The 16195-nt window shown below is 38.6% G+C and overlaps 1 protein-coding gene and 1 long non-coding RNA gene across 4 annotated transcripts in view; one reads left to right on the top strand and one right to left on the bottom strand.

Annotated features, from left to right (window-relative positions):
- Window positions 1–1588: 1588 nt before the first annotated feature.
- Window positions 1589–8984, top strand: LOC143860542 (uncharacterized). Its single transcript, XR_013239748.1, has 2 exons — window positions 1589–2265; window positions 6271–8984. It is a non-coding gene; the product is annotated as an uncharacterized LOC143860542 (long non-coding RNA).
- The window catches only part of LOC143860540 (GDSL esterase/lipase At5g14450-like), a 23913-nt gene continuing 16068 nt past the window's right edge, over window positions 8351–16195 (bottom strand). For 2 of the 3 annotated variants that reach the window (XM_077371223.1, XM_077371225.1), the window contains exons 4-5: window positions 9650–9920; window positions 8351–8722 (exon numbers count right to left, since the gene is read on the bottom strand). In XM_077371223.1, coding sequence (XP_077227338.1) covers window positions 8535–8722; window positions 9650–9920 — 459 coding nt within the window. In that variant the 3' untranslated portion in view covers window positions 8351–8534. Of the gene's footprint in view, window positions 8733–9649; window positions 9921–16195 lie in introns of all 3 variants that reach the window. The other variant, XM_077371224.1, reaches the window with a different exon arrangement.

Here is a 16195-nt window from a genome sequence, read left to right as displayed (position 1 = left end):
GGAGATTTGGGGTGCGGAGTCTCAATATAGTGAAGGAAAATCTCAAGAAAAAGACCAAGTACTTGGGGAGTGGAGTAGGTCCGTTTGTGACCGAACCACTATAAAAATCTCCGTGTGGTCTCTTTACTCTTCTCCTCTTCTCTACGGTGTTAGGTAATTTTTTTCCTTAACTTGAAATATTATCTTGAACAAGGGTTAACATAATCTAGGTTTAAATCTCACACTCCTTGTAGTTTTAGAAGAAAAATTTTAAGTAACCCAATTCACCCCCCTCTTGGGTTGCCCTTTGGGATTTTAATTGGTATCAGAGTTAAAGGCTCTTACTAGAGATTTTTTTATTTTAAAATCTTAAAGAGAAAAAATCCATGGCAACCTTATCTTCCACCCAATATCATGAGGATCAATCCTCATCTTGGCCACCATACTTCAATGGTGCCAACTATGGTTGTTGGAATGCCCGGATGAAGATTTATCTCAAAGGCCAAGAATTTGGCATTTGGAGGATTATTGAAAAGGGGTATACCGAATCTACCACCGATAGTGAAACTCGGAAAGACACCGAAAAAGCCGAATTCACTTTGAATTACAAGGCCATGAATTCCCTCATTTGCGCTCTATCTGCGGATGAGTTTAATAGGGTTTCCACCCTTAAGCCCGCAAAAGAGATTTGGGATACACTTGAGGTAACCCATGAGGGAACTACACAAGTGAAAAAGACCAAAATTAATCTACTTTTAAGCGATCTAGAGTCTTTTAAAATGAAACCCAGTGAGTCCGTCACCGAAATATATACTAGATTCACTAACATTGTGAATGAGTTGGAAGGTCTACGTAAGGTCTTCTCAAACGAAGAAATGGTCAACAAGATTCTCCGATCACTCCCGAAGACATCGGATCCCAAGACAACCGCCATTGAAGAAGCCAAGAACGTGGAAACCATGAAGCTGGAAGAAATTGTCGGCTCCCTCATTACATTTGAGTTGAAGATGAAGAAAAGGAAGATGGAAGAGCAAGAGGCCCCAAAAGAAGATACAAAGAAGAAGAGTATTGCCTTCAAGGCACAAGAAGAAGGGAGTGGAAGTGAGAATGAGAAGGAGAGCATCAAGGCTATGAGATAAGATATCTCCCTCCTCACAAGGAAGTTCAAGAAGTTTACAAGAACAAACAGGAGAGACTTCCAAAAGGAGAAGAGTTCAAGAAAAGAAAAAGAAGAAGAGAAAGATGACTGTAGACACCCCATTTTGACCGGACCCAAGTTTGCTGTGTTTGTACGAAACCCCATCCAATCACCAAACTAAGATCCCAAATTGCATCGCAAGTTAGGTTAGGGTCTCACAAAGGCCCCCGCCAAATTTCATCGAAATCGGAGCCAATTTGCCCGGTGAACGAACCTAGGCAATGAGTGTAATACGCTCCCAAAAGGGGGGTGATTTATCCTGCAGCGGGCCAACCCAAGCAATAATAGGACAAATTGACGGGCGTGCCTTATCAAACCGCGCTCCCATCAATTTGCGGAGTGCCGATATCCACAGATCTCATGTGGGTATATAAAAAAAAAATAATGAAAAAAAAGAGAGGGGAAGAAACTGTTCATTTTGTTGAGAAAATTCTCAGAGAGAGAATGAGATCCCCAAAACCCAAACCCTCTTTTCCGATCGAGATCTCCTTTTCCGATCATATCTCTCGTTTGATTCTACTGGATTCCGCCAAACTCTGGCTGATTTCCTTCCATTTTACTGCTTGATTTCTATTTTTCATTCTCCCTTTCTCTTGATTGTGTCTGCAATCTTCTATTAGAAGTCAAGGTGGATTCTCGTAAAATCAAAGAAAGAAAGAGAGACGAGAGATTTTACTCTTCTTCTTCCCTCCGATCGTCTTCTCCGATTAGATCTATCCTATTCCAATCTAGAGCTAGCCCAATTCCATCAGATCTGGAATTTTTCTTCTATAGAAACTCTAACCGAGCTTTATTTTCCTCAAACCCTATCCATGAAACCTTGAGATCCATCTCTTTTCTACATCTGGAATCCTAACTCATAAATCCTAGATCTACTCCCTTCTCCTTAGATCCATCCCAAATCGCCATTTATTCCGACTATTTTTGTCGGAATTCGCTCATCTCATTCCACCTAGCCTTTCATTTTCTCCGAGATTCATCTATTTTCTCCTTGATCTGAGAATTGAAAGCTCCGATTGCAAGCGTGTTCTTCATCTGAGGTGTTTGTGGCATTAATTTTTCCTTTGATCATCTTTTCTTCTGTTCAGGTAATATCTCTAATCTTTTGAAATTTGGTGATATGATTTGAAGCGTTTTCTTTGTGATGCTCACGGATTTTGCATAGAATGTGATTTTTGCTTTGAATCTACAGTGATTTTTTTTCATTAGATTGTGATGATTTTGCTCTTGATGATCGTTTAATGGTGTGTGATCGCAATTTTATTTGAGATCATGTAGGCTAAAATGAAGATAATAGGGTCTAAGCTTTATAAATTAGTTTATTGTGGTCTATCATGTGTGATTAGGTGTAAATTCCTTGTTAATAATAAGATCTATGTGTTTGATTTTATTTTTTTATTTTTATTTTTATTTTATTTTTATTTTTTTGAGAAATAATGCTAGGCGTGCAAGTTCTGTCCGGATAGAAATGTATATTATTGTTGTTGATGGAATTTGAGGTTCATGAGTTTCAACCTGTTCTATCTCCCCTTCTTTCTTCATTTTATCAAAGTTGCCCTTGATAATTCGATCAACACCCTTGCTAGTAGCATTCTCCTAACCTTGATTTTAATGACAAGGCTTAGTTAATTGGGTATTGATGTTGGAGGAATATTGCTTTGGATATTTTTGCGAATCAGTTGATTTTAGATATTTTGGGTATCGGTAATATCTTAGAAATGGTATTTTCACATGGAAATGATACTTTCACATTATTTGATCAGTTTTCAGATAGAAATGATGTTCATATTAATTTGAAAAGATCATGCTATCATATTGGTGTGCTCCTCATTTGATCTAATGAATTAGTTATAGTGTGAGATTTGTTCGATATTGATAGCAGTTTTGATATGATTATTACCTTTCTGTCGATGAAAGAACTTGTAGTAATCTTTCACTGTTATAACTGGATAGTATGTGATGATGAGTTCAAACAACAAGTCCTTGATATAGTGTGAGGAGAGTTAAATCATTAGTGCTAAATTGAAGTGAATGATGCTATGTCCAGATGTGTGAATTGAAAATTCTGAGTTGTTTTGGATCAAATTGTTTAAAAGGTGAAATGATGCGTGAGTTGAAACATTCATGAGATTATCAAATGGTCTCGATATGCAGACCTTGTTTTTTTTCTTGTTTATATGCATAAAAATTGTTTTGTGAATGCTGTCTCATGCCTTTATAAGTACTGTTAAAGTGCTTATAATTTCCCAAACAACCGGATAAAAAAAATAAGCCGGGAAATGACAATTGCTCTTTTGATTGTATCATTAGCTCTCTAACAATGAAAACTTTGAGTGGAATTTCTTTATATAAAAAAGAAGGGAAACTGTCGACAATGTCTTACAATGTTAATTGACAGAGTGAATCAATTTTTATTAATTACCTTGTTAATGTTCTTGAGTATGATGACATTTCAAAAATCAAGTTCAAAAGCAGTCCCTTCTTTGTTGTTCAAATCATGGCTCTAAAATCTGTTTTGCTTCATGTCTTGAAATCTCAGTTCTATTGATATGGGGCTGATCAATTCATTTCATATTCTGTTGAAAAAACCAAAAAGACTATTTGTCTCTCTTAGATAAGTGGTTACTTGTTTGTGAGCTCTTGAAGTGGCTACCGTTTATTCCAAATCTCATTTCCGCCAGAGACATGTATCGGCTGTGCAGCAATGCGTGGTTGCTGTCCCATATGTTTCACACCTCGCATTTATATTTTGTAAATCAGTTGTAGGTGTATAATTGTTGTCCCATATGTTTCACACCTCGCATTTATATTTTGTAAATCAGTTGTAGGTGTATAATTGTTCTCCCATATGTTTCGCACCTCATATTTATGTTTTGTAAACTGTCTATAGGTGCAAGGCTGCTGTCTCATCTGTTTTTACACTTCATAATGGTGTTATTTTTTTATAAATACATAGCAGTTCTCTTGATTTTAGTGTGAACAGCCCTCATTTCATCTTAATGATAGCAGCCTGCCATTGTTTTGTTCGAGCACACACAAGGCATTATCCGTTTGATTGTTCGCTTTATCATAAGTTACATAGACTATTTAAATGAGGAATCTCCATTGGGTCTTTTGTAGATTTTATCATCAGTGTTCCCTTTGATTTGATTTGTTATCTTTAGCTTTGTTACATGATCTCTGAATTTTTATTGTTTTAATCGAAGTCTTATTTCTAGGGGTGTAGAGTTTATTAGAACTTATGTTCTTCTTGATTTCTTGATTCTATATTGCTATGACCTACATTCTATCATGCCTGAGATGAGATAATGCAATCATTGATACAAGAAATTATTAAATTATGTCTCAACAATAGTATTAAAATATGACAATGTTAAAGTTGGCTCTTTGTTTTGGATCACGAGCCCCCTTTGGGAGTTATAATGCTGTTGGTTGAAAGAAAGACAAGGTGACTATAGCCAAAAACAGCAAAGCGATGCTTGGATAGATACCTTTAGTAGCTGGTTTTACATTACTACAGTGGCACTAGCTCATCGTGTTTAAAGAGTTGTCATAATCGAAAATGAAAAATCAAATGGAGCATAGTTGTTGTCCTATAATTTCTATGCCTTATAATTGTGATTTGGTTGAATTAAAAATCATATATCTGCCGTCCTTTGGAGCGTAACTGCTGTCCTGTAGGTTTCATGCCTTATAATTGTGATTTTGTTGAATTAAAAATCATATATCTGCTGTTCTTTGGAGTGTAACTGCTGTCCTATAGGTTTCATGCCTTATAATTGTGATTTGGTTAAGTTAAAAATCATATATCTGCTGTCCTTTGGAGCGTAACTGCTGTCTTATAATTTCTATGCCTTATAATTGTGATTTGGTTGAATTAAAAATCATATATCTGCTGTCTTTTGGAGCGTAACTGCTGTCCTATAGGTTTCATGCCTTATAATTGTGATTTGGTTAAGTTAAAAATCATATATCTGCTGTCTTTTGGAGCGTAACTGCTATCCTATAATTTCTGTGCTTTATAGTCATGATTTTGGATGGTGTTCTGAGATCATGCATTTTCCTCTTGATTGTCTCAACCCAAGCCCATCCTTAGGGGGCTTACACAGTCCAAGTAGTGATGCCCTCTTTATCTAGTAGACTTACTTCGTCTTTTAGACACCCTTATTCATTGATCCCTCCATTTAGGAGACCCTTGTGGTATCATTAGTGAGTTTCTTTAGGAGACATGCTTTGTCTCATTCAGGTGATCCTCCCTTGGAGGCAAGCCTTATCGTTTGGGACCTACCCTGGCTTACACCAACCCCCACTCCCCCGGTTTGCCATCACTTGGGCATATAGGCTAACACGTGGATTTTGTTTCGGCAACTTCCTATCCTCCCTAGGGTGAAATTTCATTTTTAGAGCTTTGAGGGGAGGGGGTCAACCCATCCTTATGAGTATTCAGACTAAAACAGTTCCAATGAACAGTGACTCACTTTTGATAGTTATACGATTCCAGAAGATGAAGCTTGCTGATTTATTTGAAGAGTTTTCTGCCCAGCAAGTACTTGTTGAGAAAGGGATGAAAATGCTACTTTGGACAACAATGAAAAGCTTCCATTTTAGTCACAATTACTTGCTGAATTCTTAGCTGCAGATCATTCGTTCTTTTTAGCTTGTAAAAATAGCTACAAGCTAATGGGCATCTAAGTTGTTTCGTATTCTTTCAAAGTCTCTATTGCAAAGGATTTTATCTTATGACTATTGTTGAAAACAATGAAGAAAAGGGATTAAGTTTTTATAATTAAAAACATTGGATAAAAGTTTGTTCTTACAATTCTTTCTTGGAGTTTTCCTTTAATGTGGGTTAGCTTTTAAGCACCACAAGTATCCTCCGTAATTTTTTATCGGATCATCATCTCCGTTATTGATCAAACGCCGCCCCTGCGTTAGCTCTCTTCACAGAGAATCTTTCAAAAATTAATTTTATTGAAATCTAACATTTCCTTCCCTATGTTATTAAATTATATATATCCAAAACTCAAGAAAAGAAACAAAAAGAAAGAAAAAAACTATTCATTTTTTAACCTCTCTTTGACACACTATTGCAGATGAAGACCACCAAGAACGTGTTGTTCGTCCATGACTACAAAGTGTGGAAGAAGTCCTTTATTCTTCAATTTTTGTCTTCTTGTTTGTAGCCTACTTTTAAGCATCAAATCTTGCTTGTTTAGCTTGATTTTGGCATCTTTGGAAAGTTTTTTCGTTTACCTATTTATGGAGCCTAAGATCACTTGATTTGGACATGATTTGACAAAGTTAAAGACGATTTACTGACATGATACATGTCCAATATTGGATTTCTATTTTAGGGTCATTTAGTCATTTTCGTAGATTTTATTTAAGTTACTTCATATGGACTGCTAAGATTAATTGCTTATGTCATAATATAGCTCTTAGGGTGTCATTTACTTAATATTATCAAAGCATTGTAAGGAAATTCTTTGAATTATTGAATGAAAATTGCCCTTTAGGCTTTTGAGTTCTTTCAAAACTTTTGGGTTCCTTGCAAGAGTATTTTCTAGTTTCGCTCTGAGAAACTCGACTTCGATGGAATAGAAGTAACTATTATCCCCTTGAACAGTGAACGAAGTATACTATTGATCCCGTCGAAGGGCCTCTTTTCTTCTTTATTTTGTCTTTTCCCTTCCATTGCTACACAAGGTAGTTCTAGGTTTTTGGACTACATCACACATCTACTTAGATATGGATATTTCCCAAATAATCAATAAAAGAAACATTCTAAGAATAAGCTTACCAGTCTAATATTAGCTATCTAATGAAAGAAACTTTTCATGATGTGGAAAGGAAATATGATAGGTTATATGAACATGAGTTCCTAAATTGGAACTAGTTGTGAGCAATCTTTTTGGTGGGTCATCTACTACATGGCTCAATACAATGGCCACCTGCTTTTCATTAAGAAGGCCAAACAGATAAGAAATTTTATTTTAGGAAGGAGTCTTAATGGTTGGCATTAGGGTTGGTTTTTTTGGGATTGGTGTCATTGGAGATTCGATTCTATTTAGAATAGAGTTTCTAAAGAAAGGGGACGTCCAAGATTTGTTTGGTTTCAGTTTTTATTCAAATGAGGTTTGGGTTGTGTAGTAGGAAGGGGATATTTGTTCCACTACAGATAAGCTTTTTTTTTTTGTTCGTGGCTTTTGAGAAGCAACAGAAATCCTTAGATTTCTACATTTTGCTGCTTTTCAACGTTTGGGCTTATACCATAGACTCCTTTGCCTATATTCAATTCTGCTGGAATTTTTAAGCAGCTGCACCATAGTTGTCCACAGTTCATAGATCGGTAGTCCCTCCACCTTCTATTCGTCCTGTTTAGAATCTTCCCTATTCAGAATAAGTTCCCCAGCCCTTGGCTTTCAGTAAGAATGAATAGGCATGGGAAGAGTGGATCTCCTTGTAAGGACTCTTGAGGATTTGAATAATCCATTCAGATCTCAATTGAAGACAATAGAGAACCATCAAGATTGCTTGACTTCTCTAATTAGTGGTCTTCAGGATTATAAGAACCCAAATTTCTTCAAAACATCTTAGAGAAACTTCCAATTCAGGTGGTCAAAAGCTTTGCACATGTCAATACTGAGCAAGACAGTGCCTCCTCTCACTTTTTTCCCTAAACCTGTCATCATCAAATATATAGCAATGACAATGTTATCTCTAATGCATCTTATGAAAGACATATTTGCATGTCTTGTTACAATAATTTTGGAAAATACTTTATGACAAAAGTTATAGAGGCTAATGGGGCGACTTTCCGAAATATCTTTAGGATTTACAATAGCTCCTTGATTGAGTTTATGATCACTAATTAGTGAAAGGTGATATTTAGAACTCAATTACTTAAATCAAATGTTTAGTACTCATGAGTTTTATTTAATTTTATTAATCATAATTTATTTTTCTTTTATTCTTCGTCTATTGTTTCCAATGGCTACTAGGGTTAGCATCTAAGAGAGGGAGAAGAGGAGGATTAAGGGCTAAAGACGAGGATAGTGGGATATCTAATTGATCCCTGACATGATCATCTTTCAATCAAGTATTCTTAATTGATTTCACCTTGCCCAGCTGCAACCTCCTTCCATAAAACAAACAAATGCACCATCAAATGAATTTTTGAGCTAAAAATCTCTAATATTTTCAATGGAATTTGATCATACATAGGAGATTTTTGACATCACTCATTTTCGGATATCAATTGAAGAGCAAAAGTGTTGATTATATACCTTTGATTATTATCATTATTCATCATATTCAAGATTCTTACAAGTGTGGCATGATATCAGTAGCACTATGGTCACTGCATGGACTTATGGCATGCTTGAGTGATAGAACTTGGTGGATCAGAAAGAGAACCATTGAAAATGTGGTTCGCAATCCATTGGTTCGCAGCCTCAGAATAATGTATTCCATCCCAGCTAATATAGTTTGATGGGTTTCCACATGAAGCATTGCCAGAACAGAACTTGAGAGGATCAATAAACCCTGCCACACCCTAAACGAAAATTAGATACATGGAGAGAGAGAGAGAGAGAGAGAGAGAGAGAGAGAGAGAGAGAGAGAGAGAATCCATTTTGAAATGCCTTCAACAAATTATAGTGTAAGACACATTCTACCAGCTCATATATTGGAAGAAGATAGAGCATGGTCCTCCCAAAACAAAATAGCTATGAAAATGTAAAGTCCGTAGTAACTGTTTAGATTGTAACAACCTCCTCTTATACTTAAAAATAATTACTCAGCCTCTCATCTTTATGTCCATGTTTTGCTGCCATGAAAGTTTTTTCCATATAATTGTAGTTTATCAATTTGTGAGAGACGGGGCTAAAGAGGATGGGAGGTGGAGAGACTAAGAGATGCCATGAGGGAGGAGAGAGTTAGAATGAAACACAAGGAAAAGAAAAATAGTAACCAAAATACAATTATTTTTTTCCTTTAACCATTTCTTACCATCTACATAGTCAAGCGATCATAAATCTCTTAACTTTCCACGCACCCTAGCCATCTCTCACCACTTGATAAAGTAATATTTCAAAGGGAAAAAATTCATGATTGCCAAACAAGGGCGACAAAATCTGGAAAATCCCTCGTCTTTTGTAACTACTCCTTTCTGAATTTTTAAAATAATTGTGGCAAGTATTTTGCAAAATGTCACTGCAAACATTTGAAGATATCATGTCAATATTTCCGCAAAATGTGCATAGTAGTATTTTTTGAATTACATAAAATAGAGTTATAATTTTGGAGTTCGGAGGCGTGCGTAAAATATAGACGATTCATAGGGACTCTTAAAAAGCTCAAATGATTTGCATAGTAATACATGGATGTTTTAAGTTGTATATTCTCGAAAAGCTAACTGATGATGGTGGAAATCATTGTAAGAAGGACAATGAATGCATTGAAGATACTTACCTTGCTTCTTTGCCTCACTGATTAATCTATATTTAGTCGAATAAACGTCAACGTAGATCAATGCTGCAGAAGGTAGTTGTTGCCTCAACTGGGTCATTCTATCCTTGAGTTGCCTATTGAATTCTTGTGCCACTTCATTCTGAGGCTTCACACAACCATTTTGGTCGAGATTTCCAGACTTGAAAGGATAAAACATAACTGAGTAAGGTAAACAGCCAATAGGTCCTGTGTTATGTATCCAAAATACCCTTGCTCCTTGATGGTAAAGTTCCTGCGACAAAAAATGAAAGAAGGAATGTAATCTTTGAAATGATTAGCTTAAGATATAATTAAAGGTTTATTATGGGCATGCCTGCCCTGATACCCGAGTCGCAGTAGCTTTAGCTGTGGAGTGGAACTTGCATAGTATCATAAATAGCTACTCTAGAAGACCACTTTCTTTTTATACTACTTATCTTGCAACGAGAGAAAATAAATTGAATAAACTCAGCTTGTCTTTTTTTTAATATGCTCGTGAGAGCTTTTTGGGAACCATAATAACCTTTGACAACTGTTTAAAAAAGAAAAGACAAGCTGAGTTTGTGCAATTATTAAAACATGGTAGTACCAACATCATTAGCCTAAATCTAATGCCAGAATGAAAAAAATCTAATATTAAATGTTGGAAGGAACTTAAGAAAAATTGAGGACCCTTAGAAGCACGAAGCAGATGCGGGGGCGGAGGCGGGGGCTGGGAAGCACGGGGTCAAGAAAAGTCTAAGGTTAGGAGCGTATTGGGAGCATTTATGTAATACTTGCTTTATATGCTTTTCAAAATTCAAGTACATCAAAAAATAGTAATTTCAAACCATCTTCACATTTCAAATTTTAAGTACATCAAAAAGTAGTAATTTCTAACAATCTTCAATTTTGTGTCCACTTTCCTCGTGCCTTTTGTGCTTGCTCTAATGAAGTGCTTTGAAGAGTTTGACACAAGGGAGTTGGAGATAGTGGGACTGATGGTGTAATAGGAGCATATTGGGAGCGTCATGGGAGCAGTTCCCATCTCTTTAGGAGCGCCATGGGAGCGGTTCCCATCCTAAGGAGTGCCGAATTGCGTTTTTGGCATGGGAGCGGCACCCATGAGGAAGATTCCTGCTTCTAAAGGCCCACATAAGATTTTCAAGGTGAAAATAAGAATAATTTCAAGGTGGGCTTTCTCAAGTAGCAACAACATCCTAGCTGAAGACAATTTTAACTTGGCCTTCAACAAATAGGCCCAAACTCAACGTGCGAGTAAGCTTATAGCGATGCCAACTAACTAAAGGTGGGTTGCTTACTCTAGCTTTTGGCGTGCCCTAGTCGAACTTTAACTCTTAGTCCAAGGTTTTGACTTCTATGACACGTGTAGGTAACCTTTTATTAGCTTCTATTGACCTCTAACATACCCAATCTACCTTCCATTTGTTTGACGAAAATTGCCAATCCTTGGTGAAGTGCACGGACCTTGGATTCCGTGGAGTCTGTAGTACTGATAGGGCCTGGAAAAGAAAAGATAAGATCGCCTGAGAAATTCCTAAAAGAGACCTCAAATGCATGCTTTGCTTGGGTTGCCTATAGAGCAACCATCGACATTCATCTTGATGATGTTTCTAGAAGGTAGTTTTCATCTTGTGTATCCTGAAAAAGAATGGTATTGGAGAGCCCATGAAACTACTGTTGATCTGATATTCTTAGCCATAATATCAGATATTCTAAACCATAATATCAAGTGTGGATTCAAGTGCCGATTCTCTACCTTGAAAGATCCACGCATTTCTTTCCTTCCAAATGATACAAAAAACAGCAAACGGCATAAGATACCAAAACATTAGATTGAAAGAGCCTAAACCTGTTATTCTCCAACCCCACAGTATCTCTTTGACTGAATTCGATAATACCCAACTAACTCCAAACAATTTCAAACCCTCTCCCATATGTGAGAAGCCAATCTGCAGTGAATGAAAATATGTGAGGGGGATTCCTCATCCAAATATAGTCTTGTAGGCGAAAGGGATTAATGACGGTCCATGGAGACTCGCTAATCTTAAGGATGAAATAAAAGATGTGCTTGTTTTGTTTTTGATCTTTGTCTCTCATCCCAATAAGTGTTAATGATTTGACTGATAGTCCAGCCAAATCAGGAGCTTCTAACGAATGATTTTATATGGGGCAATCCCAAGATGTGCAGATGGATCTGGTCCGATTTTAAAGATCAATGGCCAAGTTCATCAGATCCTTGATCAAGCTGCCCAGGACTACCAAATCACCAATTCGACGATCCAAATCATCTATCAAGCCCGAATGGTGTTGGATCTTATTCTCCAAAGGGCGATCATCCTAGATCGTCCATAGTTCATAACCACAACCAGATCAATGGCCTGCATTGATCATCATGCTTCAAGAGTCCTAAATTAGTTTTATTTTCTTTATTGGTTATTTTTGGTATTTTTTTAAAGTTGGCCTAATTTTAGAGATTGACTTGGATGAAAGTTTGAATTAATCTTGGAGATTGTGGAGAGAAGTTTTAAGAAGTTGTAGAGATATTTTAGGATTTTGAATTGTGTTTTTCATTGTTGAACGAAAATTCTCACCTTAGTTGGTCGTCCAATTTTTGGAGAAATTTTAGGAATTTCTTTAATTTCCTAGTTCTAGTTGGATTAGGATAGAAGTTTAAGTTTTAGTAGAAGTTCTATGCAAGTCTATAACTACATCATCAATATAAACTATTGAGAAGCATCTGATGATGAATAAAAAATTTATTTTAGTCCCTTGGAATTGTCCCGTTGCGGAAGGAAGAGATAGCCACCTACTGCTATGTTAAAGCGGAAGCCACCTGTTGCTTACTTGTCATTGCCACCAAAGTCCCTCGACTTTTCCTAGGTAAGCCTCTTTCCTCACCAAATCCTTTCCGTAGTTTTATCCACCTTCAACCTGCCCATCCTTCTCTAAATTAGGCTATTTCTTCCCTCAATCTTGTACACCATCTTCCTTCACCTCTGTTGATGTATGTATATGCCTATGGGCATATAAGTCATTGTATATTTCTCTCTATATATATAAATACATAAGTGAGGGGGCGACTCCTAACTCACTTTACTCATTTTCCTCTGTCACGTAACATGGTATCATAGCCCTAGGGTTTTTTATCCCTAGGGACAAATTGCCAACCTCCATCTCCATCTCCAACCTCCACCCAAAAGGCAAATCCATTTACTGCCATCTCCAACCCATCATCTCCACCTCCCTCACATCTTGAATCTCCACCTCCACCTCCATCTTCGTCTTCTCCGTCTCCCTCTACCTCCATCTGTTCCGTCAACACACACCCCTCCCTTCCATAAACAAATCCCACCCCAACCCCCCTTTCTGTAAAGATATCCCCCTCGTATCTACCCGTATACACCCCCCCTTCTTCCGTAAACACATCGCCTCCTCCCTTGTATCTACCCGTATACGGCCCCCCCACGCCTTTCCCCCCTTCCGTATCCCCCGCCCCCCCTTCCATATACGCCTCCCCCCTCCTTTCTGTAGACTACGCCCCAACCCGTATACGCCCCCCACGCCTTTCCCCCCTTCCGTATCCCCCGCCCCCCTTTCCATATACGCCTCCCCCCTCCTTTCCGTATACTGTCCCCTACCCCCGCCCTACGCCCGCCCCGCCCCCGTACGCACCCCCTTTCACGCCCCGTACGCTCCTCCACCCCCCATATCCCGGTACGCCCCACCCAAAACCCCCCACCCCATACGCACCCCCAACGCCGTACGCCCCTCCCCAACCCCCTATCCCCTCCTCTCTCCACTATTGTACCCCTCTCATCTCCTTGTACGTATTATTCTCTCCCTCGCCCCTCTCTTTCCTAGCCCCACTTCCCTTTTCTTTCTTCTTCTAATGGCTTAAATCCCTTTTACCTATTTTTTACTTCTCTTCACGGCTTTGATTTTATATACCTAGATCTATTTGTTTCCTTCATGTCATCAAGGGTTTCTCTCATGCCCTATTTCTCCTCTATCTCTCTTCGGAGCCGCGATCTCCATTATTGATTTTTCTGATCTCCTCCTCAGCATTGTTTCTTCTCGTCGGTCGCGTCTCTCTCTTCGATTATTTCCTCATGGATAGCCCTGTAATTGAGGATCCCTCCCGCGGGCAGCCCCCTATGGCTATTGTTCCTACGTCTCGCTCATCATCCTCCTCTTATAAATCCTCATCTTCTTCGATCAATGGTTTATTTCCTCCCATGACCACAGTCAGAATTGATGGTTCCAATTATCTGAATTGGAAAGTAGCAGTGGAGACCTATCTGATTATTAGGGGGAAGATCTCTATTATTCGTCATGATCCCCCTTCTTCCAGTGATCCCACTTATGAGAAGTGGGAGCAAGAAGATGCCCTTATTCGTACTCTCCTCTGGCAGAGTATGTCCCCTGAGATTGCCGGGACCATGATACACCTTCCCACTTCTCGCCAAGTCTGGGATCATACTACTATTACCTTTTCCGGGAAAGGTAACCTATCGTTAATCCGTGCCACCTATTCTCAGTGGATATACCTTCGCCGCAGTGACACTCCTCTCTCGACCTACTATAGTCAGTTTGTTTCCCATTGCCAGAAGTTAGATGTTCTTATGCCTCTTTCCACTGATTTGACTACGGCCGCTCAGCAGCGTGATCGATACGTGTCGTTTAGTTTCTCAAGACTTTGGGTCCTGAGTTCGTACACCTTCATCAGCAGATATTTAGGTCTGGCATGATGCCCTCTCTTCAGGAGATTTACTTGCGTGCCAACAGTGTGCTCTTGATGACTCTGTGTAGGCTCCTTCGATCGATAATACTGCCAGTGTTGCATGTGGCATAGGTGATTGTGTTACACATGGTGAGGGCACCTTTGGCAGTGGCTGTAGCCGTGACTCTGGTCGTGGTGGTCGTGACAGTGGACGTGATCTTCTTGCAGGGCGTGGTAGCCGACCACGTCCATATTGCTCGCCAATAAAGCACGGGTACTCTCTCGGGGGTCCCGTACCCGTACCCCACACGTATGGGGTGCGGGTACGCCCCGGGTACGTACCCTACATTTGTTTTTAAGAAAAAACTAATTTTTAAGTCTGGGTGCTTGTCGGGTGCGTCGCGGGTGCGCACCCACGCCTACCTGACACGTTTGGTGGGTTTTTTAAAGAAAGGGGGGGTGTGTGTGTTTATAACATATGGGGGGGGGGTGTTTATAAAACAAATAAAAGGGTAAAAACCCCGATCATTTCCTAAACCTCGTTTTTCTCTCCCTCTCTGAAACCCTAAATCCCTCTTCTCCGGCGAGATTCCCTCCACTCCGGCGAGGTCCCTCCCCTCCGGCAAACCTTAACGGTAATCCTCACTCCCTCTCACCTCTCTCTCTCTATGATTCTCTCTCTCTCTCAGCCTCTCTCTCTCTCTCTCTCCGTCTCTCTCTCAGCCTCACTCTCTCAGCCTCTCTCTCTGTTACTCTCTTTCTCTCTCTCAGCCTATCTCTTTGTTTCCCTCTCTCTCCATGACTCTCTCTCTCTTAGCCTCTCTCTCTCTCTCTCTGTCACTCTCTCTCTGAGCCTCTCTCTCTCTCTCTCTGTATCTCTGTCTCTCTCTTTTTTTTTTGGGATTTTGTGAATCTGTTTTTTTGGGGATTTTGTGAATCGATTTTGAGTCCAAAAACAGATTATTGGGCCATCTTTCTTTTGGATTTTGAGGACAGATTGTGAGTTCAAAGCAGATTTTTGGACTCACAATCTGTTGAGTCTAATTTTGAGTCCAAGAATCAGCTTCGGACTCACAATCTGTTCTCAAAATCCGAAACAAACAAGGCGTAAATGCTATTTTTGGTGCAATAATCTGTTGGATTCAAAACTAATTGTTTGTCTATTTGTCTAATTGTTTGTCTATTTTTTCGGTGCAATAATCTGTTTTTGGGGTGTAATACCTGTTGAGAGTCCAAAACTGATTATTGGATTCAAAATTTTGTTTAATTTTGAGTCCAATAATCTGTTTGGAGCTCAGAATTACATTTACGTCATGTTCATTTGATATGGATTCAAATGAGAGGGAGCTCAGAATTCTCTGCTAGTCTCTCTCTCTCTCTTTTTTTTTTGGATTTTGAAAATTGATTTAGTCCAAAACAGATTATTAGGCCCTATTTGTTTTGGATTTTGTAATTTTCAGTCCAATAATCAGCTTTGGACTTAAGTTGGTTTGAGAAGTGCAAAAATCCAAAATTAAAAGGGCCTAAATGTTCATTTGCGATTGTGTCAACCGATTGACAGTCCAAAATTGATTATTGGATTCAAAATTTTGTTTAATTTTGAGTCCAATAATCTGTTCGGGGCTCACATTTAGGCCCTGTTCATTTGATATTTTTATACTGTGATAGTCTGCTCATTGTTCATTGAATAGATATTTTATTATATATCTATTCAATAATTTGTTGTATATTTTATTCCAATAATCTGTTCATTGTTCTTTTAATAGATTTAAGAATGTCTTCATCCGGTGCTAGTGTGACACCTC

The sequence above is a fragment of the Tasmannia lanceolata genome, unplaced genomic scaffold, assembly GCF_043159265.1.
Source record: "Tasmannia lanceolata isolate RefF3 unplaced genomic scaffold, GAP_Taslan_0.1 ptg000037l, whole genome shotgun sequence".
Classification (NCBI taxonomy): Eukaryota; Viridiplantae; Streptophyta; class Magnoliopsida; order Canellales; family Winteraceae; genus Tasmannia; species Tasmannia lanceolata.
Note: the sequence above shows the minus strand (reverse complement) of the source record. Positions and strands in the feature narration are given on the sequence as shown.